The following is a 21,467-nucleotide window of genomic DNA, read 5'->3' on the forward strand; positions in this document are numbered from 1 at the left end:
ATCAGAAATCTGAAAGCATTCATATGTCTACAACTCGTTGGTGGGGTAAGTTAATGCATTAACAATATTTTGTGCACTAGCCAATAAAAATGTCAGAAAATAAAAAAACAATGAAGAAAATTATACCCGGAACTGAGAGTGATGCATAATTTCTTAGTATGTATCTTAAAAATATTACCTAATTACTAAATATACTTTGAATATTCAAAAGAATATCAAATGTGTTCTGTTTTATGTGTAAAATATTGATTTCTTAATTTTGGGTTTGAAAAAGTAGGGGTTTGTCTTATACACAGAAAAATACGGTAATTTGAATAACAGCTGTGACAAATTTGGCATGGAAATCAGCAATAAAAAGACCAAAACTATGAAAATAGGCAGGAGCATAAAAAACTTAGCTGTATTCTGAATATAGAACGAGTAAAATATTTCAGCTATTTAGGCACAGCTTTAAGTGGAAATGGCAGGTTAAATCTGAAAATAGACAACAGAATAAACAAAGCTGTTGTTTATTGGGTAGCCAGCTGAATAAATTTATATGGAATAAGCAAGAAATTATCCAATCACCAAACTAGCAGTATACAAGACACTGTTCAAAACAGTTTTAAGTTATAGGTCTGAGAGTTTGGTTAGAAATAAAGCACTTGATCAAATAGAGACCACAGATATGAGGGATCTGAGAAAATATAGGGTAGTGAACTGATGACATCAGTGGCAGAATCATATTATAAATGAAGATATATTCAAAAAGAATTCAACATTATTAGCATTCATAAATGTGTCAGAAGAGCTAATCTAAGGTGGTAACCGTTTAAATAGGATAGAATAGAAGCACAAAATGTTAGCTATGACAATATTGAAGTTCTCACAAGTAATAGACTTATTTAGAGGAAAATTGTTTGATTGAAGATTAATAATGTAAACTTTATCATGTATTGCGATCATAGTAACCTGAACATCCCTTGGGTGTACATATCAGGAAACTGATGATGATCATCATCATCTTAGAGATGGTTGACTTTCACTTCTCCCTCTCCCTTATTGATAAAATGCATTTCACCAAGTGAATTTTATTGGTAAGGGGAAGGAGAAGTGAAATGTTTTTATGTTATAAACTTTATAAAAAGTTTCTATCTTATAAAACTTTGAAGTCTCATCAGTTTTTTGTTAAGTGAATTTTTGTTCATGTTTTGTTAATTTGTTATAACTATATTGTAATTTGATGAACTGTCTTTGATAATAGGTGCCAAGCAAGCAGATGTTGGAGATGTTACACTAAGAAAGAATCTCAGAAAAAATTTGAGCTGTAAATCTTTTAGATGGTACCTAGAGAATATATATCCAGAATCACAGATGCCACTTGATTATTATTACTTAGGAGAGGTTAGTATTTCACTTTGCATACATACATATATTTTAAGTATAATCTGGAGAAATTATTGGTATGGGACCTAATATGGAGAGTCAGGCAAACTAGATTATGATGGGAAGAATGGTGAGAATCTATGCATAAGCATGACTAAGTTATTAAACTATGTTAATGATATGAACATGCTTAATCGTGATGGTGATTATGATGAAAGCATTATTGTGTGCTGTCCAGTTCGGACTTAACTACATGCAAAGATGTCTACATAAGTGAACCATTAAATTTGAATTGATATCTGAAAGATGTCAACTGGATCATATAAACCAGGAGCGTTCAACCTGTCGATCACAGAGCAATTTTTGGTCGATCTCTTGTGTATTCCTCCTTACTTACAAATTTAATTAAAACTGAAAACATAATATTTTATTTATCATTATTTTGTATTAATTCGCGTTGAGTGTATTGCTGTTGTTTATTTATTTTTCGTTAAAATTGTCAAATCAGCAATTTTCTTATAAGTCCGGGTAAATGAATTAATTTGGATCAGTGGAAGTCAAACAGCGAGCCGAGTGAATATGATTATAAGCAAAGTGTAAAAACTTGATTGCAGCTTAAATATTAAATATTCCAAAGCACATTACATAGATTTTTTACTTAGGTTAAGTCCCATGTGAATATTGTAAAAAAATAAACTTTGTTTGTCTTGGTATAGTTTGTATTAGATGTTTTTGTAAATAACTCTTTTGAGGCTAACTGTATATATAAGAATATGTCAGAGTGTTAAAAACAAAGGCAATGTTTTTGTTGCCGAAGCTGTACATGGCGGCATTAGAAAGATTGTTATTGAAACTTGTATGTATGAGAAAGGCTTGCAGGCTCTAAGTGTAAACATCTCCGAAGTCAGTCAGAAAGAGTTCAAACAACTTTCTGATGGCTGGAGGAGAACAAAAGGTGTGTCAAACTTGAAACTTAAGATGAAAGACTCATACTGATTCTTTGGGGGTTGCCAAACTTCATACAAGGTCTCAGAGGAGGCCTAATAAAAAGGGACTGAAGCAAGCAGAAGGGGTCCCAGTTCCAGAATTGCTGTCAGAGAGGAGGCTGCCTGGATCCACGTTGCTTGAGAGAGGAATTTCCCACTTTCAGAAAGCAGCTTCTCGGTTCGAGACGTCGCTAGAGAGAGAGACTACTTCTAGGCTGCAGACAAGGTTTCAAATTGCTGAAAGGAAGAGTTCCAATTGCCGGAGAAAAGTTTCCAGGCCAGGTTAATGTCAGACATTCACTAGTGTGTTGCATTTTCATTACAATTTGATGAATCAAACGACTTCACTGATATTGCTCAGTTAATGGTATTTATTCGCATGGTATTTCAAGATTATTCAAGTAAAGAACTTTTGAAAATTATACCATTATTGGGAAGGACTAGGGGAGAAGACATTTTTTCAGCATTTGATGAATTTGTGAAACAACACAAACTTCCGCTTTTTAAACTTGTGTCTATTACTACTGATGGTGCTCTTGCAATGATAGGTAATAAATCAGGCTTCATTTCATTATGTAAAAACGATGACAAATATCCAGATTTTTTAATGTACCACTGTATTATTCACCAAGTACTGTGTAGTAAAAGATTAAACACAAAAGATGTTTTGGATATTGTTTGAGGAAAAGCCCTGCAACGACGGTTATTTAAATTACAGGCAGATGATGTTAGGGAACTTCTGTTGTACAATAATGTTCGCTGGCTCAGCAGAAGTCAATTTTTAGAAAGATTTCTTGTATTAATTAATGATATAAAAAATTTTCTTGATGAAAAAGGAGATATTTATCCACAATTGGGTGATAAAAGATAGTTATTACACTTATCCTTTTTAGTAGATTTCTATGAAATTAAGCAATTTAAATTTAGAGTTACAAGGTAGAGATAAAAATTTAATTGACATGTTAAGTTCAATAAAAACTTTCCACAATACTTACTTTTATTACAGAAAAATATAAATGACTGTGAATTTAGACATCTTCCATATTTATTAAACTTTTTTGAACAAAATCAAGAAATGCTTCACTATGATTTAAAAGAATTTATTCGTGAAATAGAATTAGTTGAGGAAGAAATAAATTCAAGATTTAAAGATTTTAATAAAACTGAAATGATTGTATCTTTTATCAATAATCCATTTCAAGAAAACTTGAACATCACAGAAATTTCAAATAAAATTAGTGGGCTGTTTGATATAAACCAAGCTGAAGTAGAACTTGAGATAATAAACATTCAGAATAGTTTACATTTAAAATCGATAAACAATGAAGTCATTTGGAAGTATGCACATGAAAAATTCCTAATATTAACTGATATTGTGCGAAAAATTCTGTCGTGTTTCGGATCGACATACTTGTCAGAATCCGCTTTTTCAAATATGACTGTCATAAAAAATCAATTGAGAAACCAAATTACAAATGATCATTTGATGATTGTCTGTGATTGGCCACTTCTTCATATCAACTTGACTATGAAAATATTGCAAGGTCCAAACAATGCCAAATTTCACATTAACTTCTTCTTTTTTTTTTTTTAATCAACCAGCATTTCCTGTAACTTGTGAGTTTGTAATCAGTCTGTTGTTTTTTCTAACTTTGGTTTTCCAAAATAGAGAAATAAATATTTTATTCCAATATATTTGTTTGTTTTTTTGTTGTATTAAAATAATTAAAAGTGATAAATAAATTTTTAAATACACAAATGAAGTTTTTAGCTGTGTATTTTTTTTTTTTTTTTTTTTTTTGTTGTTTATTTGTGCATAATCAGATATCAGGTTGGGGGAACGTGATCTATATAAGAGAGTAGATCGGCGAATAACTTTTTATAGAAAAGTAGCTTGTGTAGTAAAAAAGGTTGAACACCACTGATATAAACCATAGAGGTGAGTATACAAATGCCAGGAGTATCAGGAACAAAGGAATTGAGTTTGTTGTCCTTGGTGAATATGTTGTGGCCTCAGATTATTGGCATTAGTGCCTTGTTCTCAGAAGCAGATGTACTAACTGGTATCAAGGGCACATTATTTTTAGGAAGGATAAAGATAAGATAGGAAAGGAGGGTGTGGGATTTTGAATGAAATTGGATGATTTGAATCTAGTTGGGTAGAAAGCTATGATTGCAATATCAATAACAATTTTCCATGTAGCAGTGAGTTTCACACTGTTTGGTATGAGGTGCAGTCTAACAAGATCAAATACATGGTGGAGAATTGTTACAGACAAATGGAGCAATTTTTTGTGACAGTGAATGCATTGCAAATAAACCAAATGGATACTAAATGATTAATCATCACGAGGAACTTTATTATCCAAACTGAATGGATAGCAGTGAAATCTCATGAGAAGATGAAACAGAATTCATTGAACTGTTGCAAGACAAAGTCAGCATATGATAGAAAGAACTCAAGATCAAAGAGCATTAGCCTTGATTATGGTGTGAGGAGGGGAGGGGGGGGGAGTTTCAGTTAAAAATGTAACTATTCTGTCTCCAGTTGGTGACAGTGATCATGCTGTACTCCTGAGATACTAAACGATTCCATTGTGAATATTTCATTCAGAAAAGGTTGTGTACTGACTTATAAAGCAAGGCATTATGACCAACTTAGGCGAATACTAGGTTTTGATCCTGTGGTATCAGTTACAAGATGGGAAGTATAAAAATACATCAATGATGCAATATATAATAGATAATAAGTCCTAAGAGTGTGAAGAATAAACATGGCAGGAGTGAAATGGATGTGTTGTCTCATTAAGTAAGAGATTTTTATGAAAAAAGATGATGTGGTATTCCTTCTACATTATCTTAAAAAAAAAAAAAAAGATGATGATGTGGAAGGAATACCATGTGCATCAAGATGATATTAGTCATGACAGATTTAGGGCAAGTATGAAAAGAAACTGGCTCTGCAAGCTAAAGATAACCCAAAAGAATTTTGTCATTATGGTGCAAGGGAAAAAAAACGAATGTGAAAGAATAATTACTGAATGCTGGTGGTATGACAGATACTGAATAAACTGTTCAACTAATGAGTGTTAGCTAAAATAGAGCTCTGCACTGAATGAAGAAATTCGGGTATATGAGGAAGTAGTACTAGACATGTCATGTAACTGAATATGAATTGAGTGATAGAGACTGATAGGATACCAGCACAAATACTGAAAATGTGTTCAGCTGAAGTGGCTGTACCTTGATCTAGCTGATATAATTTGAGTGAGCACAGGAAAGATTTCACAGGAGCAGAAAGAATATATGATAATCTTGCACATGGCTGGCATAGAGTAAATGCAAAATAATGAAACTTATTTTCTGATGAACCATCCCATGATAATCCGGATTTAATTATAAAGGTGCAGTATCCTTACCATACACTAGCATCAAGGAAGATAGCCACAATATTAAAATCAGTCAACATCAGAACAACCTTCAAACTAGTTAACACCTTACAAAATTTCTTACATTCTCCCAAATCCAAAATTCCATTTAATAAACATCCTGGGGTATACAAGATTCGGTGTTCTTGTTGAAAGGTGTATGTAGATCCAACTGGGAAACATTTCAAATCTATAAAAAAAATATGTAAGTGATGAAAACAAAAGGGAAGAAAAAAGCAAACTCGCAGCACATATCCTCAAAGAATGCCACATGGTAAATTGGCATGCATGCCTTACTTAGAAGAGAATTACTTCAACAGATTGTTTCAAGGAGTCTTCCAAGATTCCCTCAAAAGGCACACTAAATAGAAACCACTGGCATTTCATGACATTTGGAAATCATTAATGTGTAACATTCATGACCTTTCCTTTTCTAGCAACCACATACAGATCTCACACAACAATGTAGAGACTGCACATAACATGCCTAATGATGCATGTGATGAAACTATCATATCAGTCTTTTTCAATTTATAGAAAAAAAAACAGCTGTTGGGAAATTTTTTTTCTTTTAAATTATGTTAAGTAACTTACTGAAGATGCTCTCAGCCATATAAACAGTGAAACATATCAAAGAAATAGAAATGCCAAAAAAAAAAAAAAAAACTAATAAAAATCTATGATTTAAAACATGATTACTTATTAAGTTAAAGTAAATGTAAAGTTAAGCCCTATAATGTAATGAAATATCCAGTGATTTAATTTATAAGCAGGGAATGTATTATATATGATGTATAAGCAGAATATATAAGTGATTTAATATATTATTATTATTAGACACCACCAGGGAGTCCATAGACTTATCGAGGGAGGGCACCTGCTCTCCAACTGACTGCAACTACACCAATGCCATCTACCACCGACCACCACCACTAGTTTTTCCACATACAAACACAAACATCCATGCCCACGGCAGGATTTGAACCCTCAGCCTTTTGGCTGGAGAGCGGATATGCTAACCACTCTGCCAGCCAGGCTGGCATATATAAGCAGAATATATTATGCAAAGACTCTGGCCAGGCTATGGATTTTGGAGTTTTAGCAGATGGGAAGTTGAAGTTCAAGAGCCATATAGTAGATTGAAAATACAGCTCATAGGATAATTGCAATGCTGAAACAGACAGACATGTAAGGATAAGGAAGTCATTTTGATTTTTACAAAGCTTTGATTATGACCTGATCAAACTATTGTGTGCAGATCTAGTCTACTGGTTTGCAAGGTTATGTAGATACAGTGGAGAGGGTGTAAAAGAGCGTTAAAAATGATATCGGGACTGGAATTTGATTATGAGGAAAGATTGAGAATTTGTGTGGACTGCAGACACTAGCAAATAGTAGAAAGAAAGTGATATGATAGATCTACAAACTTGTGAAAGAATCATACAGGATAGAATATTTTATTTTATGTAGAGTGGGGAGAGGATGAGAGGGCATCCATGGAAAATGAGAATGAATGCAATCAAGAAAGAGGTGAAAGCTAGATATTTTCCTCTCATAGTGGTGAGTGATTGGAATTGCTTGCCATTGTTGGTAGTGGTGAGTACAGATAGTGTGAATAAATTCAAGAGAATGTATGACAGGTTGTGTGAGTGATATTGCCTCCCTTAATGAGTCCCTGACTTCTTGGAGGTTTCTTGTAATAACATTATTATTATTTATAAAGAAATTTGTTTCCTAATAACATACTGGAGAGACTGGTATCAACAACATCCTTCATTTGAAAGACTTGGGTTTGAATCCTGTCTAGGATATGAAGATCCTTTATAATGGCTTTTCAACTGAATATGAATTAACTGGTCTCATGCAGAGGTTGCAGGATTTATTCCTTCTGGAAATTTGAGTTTTTCATCTTGCAAAACAGACAAATTAGCTAGAAAAATGCAGACAATTTTTAGGCAGTAAATACAAGCATATGTAATACAAATATGATTAATTGTTCTCTCATAGGTAAGTATCTAAGAAGCTAGGTTACTTGGCTATGACAGTCCATTGAGCTTTATATGAAAGGAAAAATGATAATGGATAATATTTTACCTGTTGAGTGAACTCATGAAATGAGTTAAAAGCATTTCAGAGGGAAGTGATAATCAAATAGTATGGATGTTCACTATAGTAAATCCAGAGGGACCAGAAAAATAGTTTGTTATAGTACAAGCACTACTATAATTGATTTAGGGGGGAATAATTATTCCTCCAACGCTTTGTAAAATAAAAATTATTTTATTCCTAAAGAAACAAAGGAAATCAAGGGAAATAGAATAAAGAAAATGCAGGAAATTATACTTGAGAGCAGAACATAAAGGAGATTGGCAGACTAAAGAATGCAAAACAGTAACATGAAAAAAGTACAAATGCAACAATAATGTAAAACATGTAAGAAGAAACTAGATGAGTATGAAAATGTGGAAGTAATGTTTCAATTTTAAAATGTTAGGTTAGCTTAAATTAATGTTACTTCCTGAAATCTTCATAAGAAATTAAATATGTGCAAGTCTGCACTTAAAAATGAAAAATAACTTGAAAACTTCAGCAGTGAGTAACCTTTATAATTGTCATTTCCAATTACAAACAGCAGAAAGGGACACAAATGAACATCAGTCAGCATTAGTCAGCTTAAGGGGAGAGGAAAAATGATTTGCACAGCTGGTGTGATCGAACCACCTTCCTAATCGAATAGGGATCCAGTAATGAACACCTAGCATAAATTGATAATATTCTCTTAGAACTGTAAGTTAGAGAAATATGGCACAATATTTCTTTAAATTTACAGTATTTCTTTAAAAGTAGTGAAATTTGTATAAAAGCTTATTTTATACAAATTGTTTGAAAGATTCTTATCTATAAGGTAAACAAGTCTGATTTAGAATTTTTTTTTAAAGCTGAATTTGGATTTTACCAGAAATTAGTAAAAAGTCCTCCATGACATGCTGACACTATTGTTAAGTACTTCAATAGTACCATGTTTTTCAGTAACGGCATGTTTTACAGTATTTATGTCTACATGCAATGCTCCTCAATCTACTGGCGAGTTATCAGTGGCAAGTAAATTTTCAGCCTTGATCTAAATTCATTCAAAATATATTAGCTGATTTTTTTCACATAATTTTAAAATATCATTCTAATTCACTGTCAGGTTATTTTATTATGGATGACTAACATAAATTTATTAAAGAAGTTTTATTTCTATATACTTCATTTAATAAGTTAATTCCTTCATAGACTATTTGTACCCTTCCTATCTTCTAAAAGTTACTTTGTCATGAAGATGCTCTGAAAGATATCTCGCTCCTGTTTTCAAAAGGTAAAGTAATTCCAGTCTATGACAACAGGTGGTACTATTTATCTCTCATCCTCTGTTCTGAACTTAAACCTACTGGTCGTTTTAAACCTATTGATGGTTAATTTTGTAATAAATAATTGAGAAAAGTCAAAACAAGATTTTATTGTGCATAACTAGCAAGTTTTCACCATTCTTCTTAAAGAAAAATCAGAGATACCATTAAAGAAAAAAAATTAATTTAACAACACTGATTTTCATTTGCTTTACTGCCAACTATAATACAAAATAAAATGAATTTATATTCTTTTCATGCCCTTTTTAATCCATAAGAGGTGTGGAGTTGTATTATGCTATTGTTGTAACTTTATTTTAACAATTCACAACATGAATTAGCTTAGTGTGATTATATACTTAAACATTGTACCTAATGAAAAGGCTTTTTAATACTGCTATTTAAAAAATATAATTATCTTACAAAGCTGAGTTGGAAACCAATCATATGAATGACATATCATGAAAAGTGAGTCTGGTTCTAGCGAGTGTCAACTGCTTTCTTGCTGTCTCTCTCTCTCTCTGTGTGTGAGAGAGAGAGAATTTTATTACTTGTCTTTCCTGTTGAATTGTTTTTATGGGTAAGTTATATAAATTTCCCCTTCATTATGCACAAGAAATTGAAGTTGACACAAAGTACACTTTTGTAAAATAGTGCAAAGGGTCAAACATTGAAAACAGTAGAGAGAAGAGGTCTGTTGTGTCATCAAGAAGACATGCTTTCCAAAACAAATGGCTCAAGAAATTCAAGTGATTGCACTATGAAGACAAAGATGCATTTTGCAATATATGTAAAAATATCTTGGAACTTCTGACAGTAATTAGATTGCTACAAAGTTTTCTGCAATCTATATTGACATACTTTATTGTATATAATTTGAATGTTGCTATTTTAATTTCTCTTAAAGATCTTCCCTTTCAAATACAAGAGTATACTCTTGTATTTGAATATAGAAATACATAAGGATAGAAAAATAAGAACACCATGGTGGACACAAGAAGTTTAAGAAGCAGTCCTGGAAAAGAAGAAAGCTTACCAAAAGTTACTAACAAATAAGTTGGCAGATGCCTTAAAAGAATATAGAGAAAAATGTAAGAGAGCTAAGCTGTGTGTAAAAGTAGCTAAACAAAAGTCATGGGAAGAAGGTAGCAAAATGTTTTGGAGACTATAGAAGAAGCTTAGAAATGGAGGAAAGAGAGTACTGTAAAAGGAATTAAAGGTGACATGAAAACTGAAGATAAAGATATCCTAGATGTTTGGAGTAATTGCTTTGAAAGACTGTTAAACAAACCAAGCAGTGATAGAACCATACTAGAAAATTTTCAAGACAAATGCAAAGAGGAGTACATATCAATACTTACAGTAGAAAGAAGCTGTCAAAAACTTGAAATGTGAAAAGGCAGCTGGAATAGATGATGATAAGCATTTCTGGATGACATCCAGAAATGCTTAAGTATGGAGGTATAAAAGTTTTGCAGTGGCTACACTGCATAATTCAGAGGGCTTGGTCAGAAAGTCGAATTTCCAATGATTGGAGTAGAGCTCCCATAGTATATATCTATAAAAAAAGGGAATAAAACCGAATGTGAGAATTATAGAGGAATTTCTCTACTAAATGTTCCAGGTTAGATTTATACAAGCATACTTGAAAAGAGGTTGAGAAAGATTTTGGAAGAGAAACTTGGAGAAGAACAAGCTGAGTTCAGGCCTAATAGAGGTTGTCAAGATCAGATTTTCACTTTAAGACAAATAGTTGAGAAATTGTGGGAATATGACAAGGATCTGTACTCAAGTTTTGTAGATCTGGAAAAGGCATATGACAAGATGCCCAGAGAAAAGCTTTTCAAAACACTATAATTATATGAGGTGAATGGGAACATTATACAGAGCAAAACACAGTCTATATTTAAGTTGTCAGTCAGCAGTTAGAATTGAAGGAAATACAGGAAGATGGTGTAAAATCATGGGTAAGACAAGGATGCATATTATCTCCAGTCTTACTTATCTATATGGATCACATTATGAAAGAAAGTCACATCAAATCTGATATTAGAATTAGAGATGTCAAACCTAGCTCTTTGCTTTATGCAGATGACGTTGTACTCCTAAATACATCTAATGCAAGTGCTGCAACAAATTTTGCATGAAAATCAGCAATAAAAAGACCAAATGCAATACATTAACAATTGAAAATGAAGCATCTTTTTAGAAGCATATTGTATAATGCAAGTTTAATTTAGAACCTCCTTATAAAATTAGGAAAATAAACTTTTCAGTAATTGTTAATTATTTCTTTATTTCAGATAAAAAATGTACAGACTGGCAACTGTTTGGACACATTTGGCCGAAAGAGTGGAGAAAATGTGGCCATGGGTTCATGTCATGGTTTAGGAGGCAATCAGGTAGCTTTTATTATTTTTTCTAATCCTTGCAGGAAATATTAAATACATTTTGATAAATAAATATACATTATTATAAATATGTGGTATTTACATCAATTCTGATTACTTGAGAAAATAAATATTCCCATATAATCAATAAAAAAGAATACGCACCTTGTTAATTATTTATAAACTGACATATATTTATAACTGTATATTAATAGCATAACAGCATTCATATAGTTAGTTTTATTCTGATTAATAAAATAATGAATCTTGTAAATATCAATCTTAAAAAGTGAAAGCAGAGCACTTTGTTGTCATTTCATGATATGTGTTTCTGGGTAGTAAAGGATACTATGATAGTATTACAAGAAGCACATGCTGTTTACAAGCTACTTTATCTTAATAACTAGCCTCTTCTCAACAGTTTCTTTCCAGTTAATCTGTTAGTTGTGAAGTCTTATATGATATATCTAATATTGACAGCATTGCCTCCAATTGGTGAAAGTGACTATATGGTCTTGACTTTGGAAATTGTAAAATATGAGGAATATTCTATCAATAAGGGATATTTGTGGAACTACAAGGGAGGTGATTAATACATGCTTAGGAAGAAGCTTCCTAAGCATGTATTAATCCTAGCTTAAATCTGTTCCATGGCATAAAACGTTGCAGGGTAAGGATGTTAGTAGTGCATGAAATATAGTTAAGGATCATCTAGAGGAAGCAGTATTAAATTGTATACCTAGGGTAAGGAGGGTTAATTGAGTAGGAGTTAGATGGATGAGTAATATCATTAAGCACGAGCAACAGAAGAAGAAAATGCTGTGGAAGGTATATAAAGAGAAAGGTGACTAGCAAACTCATGAATAGTACAAGGCTTAGGCAAGGAAGGCAAAATCAGATTATGAGAAGAATTTAGCCGAGCAGGCCAAAAGAAATCCCGAAGAGTTCTTTCATTACATGACAAGTAAGAGAGAGAATGACTAAAATCTCGCATGATAAGTTAATTTAGTTAACTTATCATGCTTCAAATCAAAATATTAAATAAAATTTGATGTTTTGTTTTGTTTTTTTTAGGGTGGGGGGTTAATTAACTACTTCATGTAATGTATTCGATGTTACCTATGTGACTATAGTGTTTAAAAACAGCAGAAAGGGATTATGCCTTATTAGTATAGTGAGTCAGAAAAGAAAGAAAAAAAGGATATTAAGCTGGCCGGATTAAAGAAGAAATGAGATAAGCACATCGAAAAAAGAAAGGTTCACAACAACTTGTGAACATTTAGGCACCTAAAACAAAGACTTTCGGCAAAAGAGAACACACACATGATATCATCGTGCTGGATGGTGATCATGGACATTTCAGGAGTCGAGACAAAGAATGAGGAGAAATTTTAAGGGGAAGAGGAAGGAAGGATGAGATGACTGGAAGTTCTTTTGTAGCTCAGACTTCATGACCCTGAGAATACATTCATGGTTTATCGTTAGAGTTTTGTCAATGGTCCTTTTTCCTGAAGTTCTCCGGGCAGTTCCCAAGGCATGTCTGCCAATGTATCCCAAAGTATAGCAGGCCTCGTTCCCTGTGATCTCAAGCACAAACGACTGGGATCCGATGGACATACGTCGAAGGTGAAATCATAGTCTGCCCAACTACCTACTGGTGTAAACAACATGAAGCCACCTTTTTCCTAAACCAAGGAAAAAGGAAGGATATCATTTACTACTCGGGCCATGACAACCGCAACAGTATATAGCATTCTGAAACATCCAAGTTAAAGAAAGAAGTATCCAAATCAAGCCAAAGACATGAGATGTTCCGATGGAAAGGTTTTTCATAGTGAAGGACTGTTTATAAATTAAAAACTGTGAATAACCACATCATATCTATGTTCTTGGATTATAAATAGGTATAACTCTATGTATGTGTTAAGCAAGAGTCTGTCCTAATTCTGTAGAATGCTGAGTAGTGTGTTAGAGTTGCATGTAGGCAGAAATGTATATATTTTACCAAAATACATAATGAAGAGCCTGTGTAGCTCAGTGGATGTGGTGTTTGCCAACCACGGCGCTTGGCCGCACGAAGGAAGTCTTGGTTTCGAGTCTAGTCGGCGACTAGAGGAAATTTTTCTAAGCCTTTTTTCGACCGGTTCCCGAGTTAGTCGATCTCTGGCACGGGCAAGCAGGTTTTTCCTCCCGGAAACTCGGGTTTTTCGTCCTGTAAACTCGAGAAAAATGACCGTAGAACCCACATTATTTCAGACATTAAATATGTTAGGGTTAGGGACCACGAGATGGCGGCACATTTGAGCCGTCTCTCTTCACTGAGTACCGCTTAATTAGTGATAGCCTTGGGCCATCTATCTCTGATTGGTACCAGTGGAGATTGAACTGCCCACTCAGTCTCCAAAATTTAGATAGGGCTAAATGGCCTCGCCTACTCCCGTATACGGGAATAAAAAGGCGTTAGCTGATTTTTTTTTTTTTTTTTTTTTTTTTTTTTTTTTTTTTTTTTTTTTTTTTGAAATACATAATGATGGTACAACATGACAAAATTTCATGCCGGCTGGAGTGTCGCCTGGTTAAACAAGACCCCCGTTATTTTCGCCAGGGAACCAGGGTGAACAGCGAAAAGTCAGCCACTGAAACAAATCTGAAAACACGCTCCAACTCAACATCACCAGAGTTAAAGATCGGTACTATCAACATAAGAAGCCTGAATGGCAAAGAAATGGAGCTAGCTGAGGAATTAGATAAGTACCAGATCGACATAATAGGGGTGACTGAAACAAAAAAGACCAAAACTGGTGTGATCTTTCTGAGCAATAAATATAAAATGTTATATTCAGGCAATGACAATCAGGGAAAAGGAGTAGCCATAGTATTCAACACAAAATACGAGGCTCATCTTCTTGAATGGCAGGCAGTGTCAAATAGAGTGATTTGGGCAAATATCAGAATGGGGAACTAGACAATGAGACATATTTGTGCCTATGGTCCCACAGAAGGTTCTACTAAGGTAGAAGTGGAGTAATTTTTTGAGGCTCTAGAGAAAGCTACTGACACAATGAAAAAGGAAAAGTTGGTCCTTGTTGGGGATCTAAATAGCAGAGTAGAAAATGATTGTCATACATACAAAAATATTTTGGGAAAATTTGGAGAAAAGAGCAAAGCTAATAATAATGGCAAATACCTGTTGGATTTCTGCTCAGGACATGGACTGGTTATTACTAAACCATGTTCCAACATAAAAATGTGCACAAATTCACATGCGGAGAAGAATCAAGGAATAAGAAAAGTCTCATTGACTATGTTATTGTTGATAGTGATGTTTTCTCCCTGGTGCAGGACACCAGAGTGTACAGAGAATTTGAAATTGAAAGTGATCACTATTTAGTCTTGAGCAGGATAAAATTGAATTTCACATTGAAAAGAATAACATGTAAGAAAGTTTTAAAGCGAATAAAAGTTGAGCAGCTCTCAGATGTGAACTGTAGACTAAAATACACAAAGATCATTGAAGAAAAAATGAAAGAGTTTGAGAACAGGAATCAAACCTTGGAGATTCAGTGGCAAGCCTTGAAGAAAGCCTTGATTGATTCAGCTAGAGAGGCATGTGGTGAAGTTGTCTGCAAGGATAGAAAAATTAGAACTCCAATGGTGGGCACAGGAAGTTAAAGAGGCAGTGAAGGAAAAGAAGAAACCATATCAAAAGCTCCTGTCAAATGTCAGCTTGTGCTCTTAGAGAATACAGAGACAAATGCAAGAATGCTAAACATTGTGTAAAACTAGCTAAACAAAAGTCATGGGAGGACTTTGGCAAGAACATAGCAAATAAATACCAGAAAGGTGGCAAAATATTTTGGTAGCCTGTTGAAGAAGTTTAGAAATGGAGGAAAGAGTGCTGTAAAAGGAGTTAGAGATGATAAACGTGAAATGAAAATGGGAGAAAAAGATACCTTTAAAGTATGGAGAAATTACTTTGAAAATTTGCTAAATGAAATAAGTAGTGATAACAGCACAGTGATAAAAAAAAACACTGACCAAGCATGCAGTCAGGAATACATATCCATAGTTGAAGTAGAAAAAGCGATCAAAGGCTTGAAATGTGGAAATGCAGCAAGCGTAGATGATATTCGACCAGAAATGCTGAAGTATAGTTGTATAAAAGTCTTACAGTGGCTGCACTGCATAGTTCAAAATGCCTCGACAGAGGGACGAATTCCCAATGATTGGAGTAGAGCTCTCATAGTACCTATATATAAAAAGGGAAATAAAACTGAATGTGAGAATTACAGAGGTATATCCCTATTGAGTGTTCCTGGTAAGATATATGCAAGTATACTTGAGAAACGGTTGAGAAGAATTGTGGAAGAAAAGCTTGGTGAAGAACAAGCTGGATTCAGGTCAAATAGAGGCTGTCAGGATCAGAATTTCACTTTACGAGAAATAGTTGAGAAATCATGGGAATATAACAAAGATCTGTATTTAAGGTTTGATGATTTGGAAAAGGCATATGACAAGGTGCCAAGAGAGAAGCAATTCAACACGATTCAAACGCTACAGGTATATATTTTGTCAATGGGGCATTATATCAAGCAATACTTAGTCTTTATTTGAATTGTAAGTCAGCAGTTAGAATTGAAGGAAGTACAGGAAGATGGTTTAATGTTAAATCTGCTGTGAGACAAGGATGTACATTATCCCCTCTGTTATTCATTATCTATATGGATCACATTATGAAGGAAAGTGGTATTAAACATTATATCAAAATTGGAGATGTTAATGTCAGCTCTTTGCTTTATGCGGATGAATGTTATACTTCTAAATAAATCCGCTACAAGTCTGCAAGATTCTCAGACTAAATTGAATAACTGTTGTAATAGATATGGTATGAGGGTCAGCAATAAAAAGACAAAGACAATGAAAATAGGCAGAATCATTGAAAATGTCAACTGTGTTGTGAATGGAGAACCTGTGGAACAAGTAAAACATTTCAGCTACTTAGGCACAATTTTTAGTATTTTTAGTGAAGATGGTAAATTAAATATGGAAATAGACAACAGAATCAACAAAGCTGGTATGTTAGGAAGTCAATTGAATAAATTCATATGGAATAATAGAGAAATTAGTCGGAACACTAAATTAGCTGTATACAAGACAGTTTTCAAACCAGTTTTAACTTATGGATCTGAGAGCTTTGTTAGAAGTAAAACACTTGACCAAAGACTGGAGACCGCAGATATGAGAGTCCTGAGAAAGATTAGAGGCGTGAACAGGTGGCATCACTGCCAATATCATATTAAAAACAAGAATATGAGGAAAGAACGTGACATTGTCAGCATCCAGGAATGCGCTAGCAGAGCTAATCTCAGGTGGTATGGTCACTTGAACAGATGGGCGAGGAAAGATTAGCAAAACAAGTGTTCTCTGCCAAGTTGGCAGGAAAATGACCCAGAGGAAGACCAAGATATAGGTGGATTGATACGGTACAAAGTGCCTTAGACGATAGAAATATAAGATCTGGTAATGTTGGAGTTCTGACAAGTAACAGACTGATTTGGAGGAAAATTGTTGATAGGAAGTTAGTAATGATGTAAATTTTTCATGTAGTACTGTCATATCCTGTACACCCCTTGAGGGTACATGGCAGGAATTTGATGATGATGTATTTTTCTAAAGTTAGTTAAGCTGGGAGAAATAGCTATTCTCCATTATTTGTCTAGTGTATAATTTCAACTTTCTAGTTAGAATTAATGTTTGTTGAACAACATTCTTATTCAACATTCTGCCAATGCTCTATCTTAAAAAATTTACGAACCTTAATTAGATATTGCCACGATCTGCTGTAAGGATAAGAGAACTTAGACTTGATGTAGCTTTTAATCCATTTTACGATTCCTCACTCTCTGTTGTTCAGTCTGACTGGTTCAGTCATAAAAGAAATTTGTCAGACTGAAGAGTGTGAGAAATTGAATAAGTCGCAATTGTGTAGCCAGCAATAACTATATTTAAAGTCTGCTACACATACGATAGGAAGAAAGGGGTGACACAAATTAAGATAGAGGAAAATTGCATTGTAATATAGCTTTGTTTGATAGCAATCAATCCAGTATGGAGGATTAAATATAAGGCGAGCAAGAGTTACTTTGAATTGCCACATTCTAAGAAGTAATGACATCAAAACTTTACAATTTTACTATTGCCCCAGACAAAAAAATATTACAATTTTACATGACTATGGAAGATTAACCTTAATGAGTGGTGATGGTCACTAGGAGACATAAGCAGATAAAATAGTTGAGTTACTGAGTGACCACTTTGCAAGCATGTGACAGATACTAATGGGGGAACAGAGGTGGGTGAATAGGAGTTTCCTGGGATATTGCAGAATCTCAATGTATGGGGTTGACAAATAAGTTTGTTTGGTTTTTCATAGTGGAATGAAACACATTTTATTTAATATATATAATACATACTAGTCAGTTATATATTGACCCTCTTTATCAATGATCTCTTGCCATCTGTCCATCAACTTCATTATGCCACGTTCATAAAACTCTTGAGGTTTACTGACAAAAAACTGATCCAGGTGTCTTTTGACAGTGAAGGTTTCCCATTCAGAGAATTCTGCAACAATCGGAATAAGTGGTAATAGGAAGGTGCCAGGTCCGGTGAATATGGAGGTTGTGGCAAAACATCCCAGCCAAGACGTAACAATTTACTCCGGGTTGTTAATGATGTGTGGAGTCTGGCATTTTCTTGGTGAAAGACAACTCCTTTCCGATTTGCTAATTGAGGACGTTTTGTGCTAATTGCACATGCCAGTTGCATTAACTGTGAGCAATAGACAGTTGAATCAATCATTCTGCCTGACATTAACACCTCGTAGTGGACAACGCCTTTATCCTACCACACACAGAGAGCATGATCTTCTTCGGGTGCAATCCCGCTTTTGAGGTTGTTTGCAGCTGTTTGCTCTTGTGCCCCCATGATCTTTTACGTACCACGTTATCATACATGACCCATTTTTCATCTCCCATAATCATCCCTTCAAAAATGGGTCGTTTTCTTGGCGACGTCGCAGCGAATCACAGATAGATATGCGAGCAGTCATATTGGCCTCTGTCAATTCATGTGGCACCCAAACATTGAGTTTTGAAACATGTCCCAGCTTGTGCAAATGGTTTTCAATACATGTATGGGGTATGTTCAATACTGCAGCAATTTCCCACACTGTTTGTGATGGAGTTTTGTCGATGATATCCTTCACAACACTCAAATCAACCTAGGTCGGCGACCGGTGCATCACTGATGTCCAAATCTCCAGAACGGAATTTGGCAAACCACTTTTGGCATACGCATTGTTAAGGCGCCATCCCCATATACGCTGCATATTTTTTATGGGCCTCTGCAGCTCATTTGCCTTTTTTGAAATAAAAAAGCAAAATATGCCGGTGATGTATGTTATTTCCTTCCATTTCTAAAAATATGTTACACACACGCAACTGAAGTAGGCTGAATGAAAATTCACTGAAAGGTTATGTGAAATGTCGCCTTTCAACTGTGCAATAGTGTTGCACGGTAGCACAACAATAGCGACAGGTGAGGTGGCGTAAACTTGTACTAATGCATAAACCAAACGAACTTATTTGCCAACCCAATAAATACAGCTGTGGGATTAGATGGGATATCAACTAGGGTTTTTTGAGAATGTGCTTGAGAAATGGCAATGCCTTTGACTAAGCTGTTTAAATCTCAGCTCTGGTGGAGTTCCAAGGAAGTGTTTGAAAGAGGACAAAATTATTCCTTTGCATAAGGGAGGTTCTAAGACTACAGTAGCAAATTATAGACCAATCGGTATCTCAGACATAGTGGTAAAAGTACTAGAAAAATTGATAAAAAAAGAGAATTCAAGAATGGGTAGATAAAAATATGATACTGTATGAAGGTCAACGTGGTCAGTCATGCGTTAGTAATTTATTATTACTATTATTACGTGCAACTCCAGGGAGTCATTAGACTCATCGAGGGAGGCCCCAAATCATATTCATCACAACTATTTGACATTCATACAGTATCTATCATACCTCGCCTTAAACTCATTCACTGTCACAGCATCCACCACAGATTCAGGGAGCGCATTCCACTCATTCACTACTCTAAAAGTAAAGAACCCAGCTCTAACACCTTTACTAACCACACTTTTGCCCAGTTTCCATGGATGTCCCCTAGTCCTCCCACAACCAGCCCTGTTCTCAAAAATATCTTCTGAATTAATTTTATAGAAACCCTTCAGTAATTTGAATGTCTCAATCATATCTCCCCTCCTCCGCCTATCAACCAATTTTTGCAACCCACAAATCCTCAACCTGTTCTCATACGGTTCATTCCACAGACCTGCTATCATCTTGGTCACTCGCCTCTGGATCCTCTCCACCTCCTCCCCATTAAGAAGAAACCTAGGTGACCAAATCTGAGCACAGTAGTCTAGATGGGGTCTTATCAAGGCTCGATACAGAGGAACAATAACCTGCTTGTCTCTGCTTGTCAACGTATTCTTCAGCAACCAAGTGATTTGATGAGCTGTTTTGGTCACTTTTGCAATGTGTCCCCTAAATTTCAATTCCTTATCTACCAACACTCCTAAATCTCGTGCCTCATCAATTTCCTGGAGCACGGTTCCACCAATGCAGTAAACTGCCGCCAATCTTTTCACCCCAAAATGCATAACCTTACATTTTGCCACATTAAACTGACATCCATTCTCCTTAGCCCAGACCTCCAATCTATCCAAATCATCCTGCAAAATTTTGACGTCATCTGCATTCACTATTGCCCTACCCAACTTCGCATCATCTGCAAACAAATGAACTGTTCCTCTCTGATCATTTCCTATATCATTTATGAACAAATTAAACAGCAGTGGTCCAAGAACAGATCCTTGTGGCACACCACTAGTCACGGGCCATCTTGTGGACTCTACTCCCGAGTAAACCACTCTCTGATATCTCTCCGTCAACCACCCTCCCATCCATCTCACCAACCCTATGTCCATTCCCATATGCTGCAATTTACTGATTAGAATTCCATGTGGAATCCTGTCAAAGGCCTTGGCAAGGTCCAGTAGAATCACCGTAAACCCATTACCCTTATCCAGTTCAGCCGTCACTGTGTTATAATACGTGAGCAAGTTACTGAGGCATGACCTGCCCTTCACAAAACCATGCTGTCCCCGATACAGTATCCCATTTTCTTCTATCCAATCTTGTATTTTCCTCTTGACTATTTTCTCTAAGACCTTGACAATGATTCCTGATATGCTAATCGGTCGGTAATTTACAACAGCAGTCTTGGAACCACCTTTATGTAGTGGAACTATTTTCCCCTCTTTCCACCCGCTCGGGACTAACCCAGACCCGAGACTCAAATTAAACAAAATGGTCAAGGGTACTGACAATTCTTTAGCTGCTTCTCGTACAACACAAGCTGGTATACCATCCAATCCCACAGATGTATTGACATTGAGGTTATGCAATAGACTACTCACCTCCACTTCATTAACCACAATTCCCGTATAATCTACTGGTTTATTCGTTTCTGCAATGTCACCACCTGGATGATATACTTTTGCAAAGTGCTCACTCAGTAACTCAACTATCTCAACTGATTCAGTTACCTCCCTACCATCGGCATTCTTTAAAATCAATCTGCCATGTACATTTTTCCTTTTACTTGCTACATAACTAAAAAACTGTTTAGGATTCTCTTTAGCCTGCATGGCCAATGTTCTTTCTTAATCCTTTTTTGCTTTTCTTACCACACTCGTCACCCTTCTGGCCTGCACTTTATACCGTTCATGTGCCTGCCGGTCACCCTTCTCCTTAAATTCTCTCCATAGTTGTTTCTTTT

The 21,467-nt window shown here is 35.0% G+C and overlaps 1 protein-coding gene across 1 annotated transcript in view; it reads left to right on the top strand.

Moving 5' to 3' along the window:
• Pgant5 (polypeptide N-acetylgalactosaminyltransferase 5) overlaps positions 1 to 21,467 on the top strand; it is a 325,123-nt gene that overhangs the window by 263,395 nt on the left and 40,261 nt on the right. Inside the window, exons 11-12 of the mRNA XM_090394846.1 lie at positions 1,244 to 1,383; positions 11,475 to 11,573. Of these exons, the coding sequence (XP_090250972.1) occupies positions 1,244 to 1,383; positions 11,475 to 11,573 (239 nt within the window). The remainder of the gene's footprint in view (positions 1 to 1,243; positions 1,384 to 11,474; positions 11,574 to 21,467) is intronic.

Source organism: Typopeltis vanoorti, chromosome 6 (assembly GCF_054136105.1).
Source record: "Typopeltis vanoorti isolate ZY-2024b chromosome 6, IOZ_Tvanoo_1.0, whole genome shotgun sequence".
In the NCBI taxonomy this organism is placed as follows: Eukaryota; Metazoa; Arthropoda; class Arachnida; order Uropygi; family Thelyphonidae; genus Typopeltis; species Typopeltis vanoorti.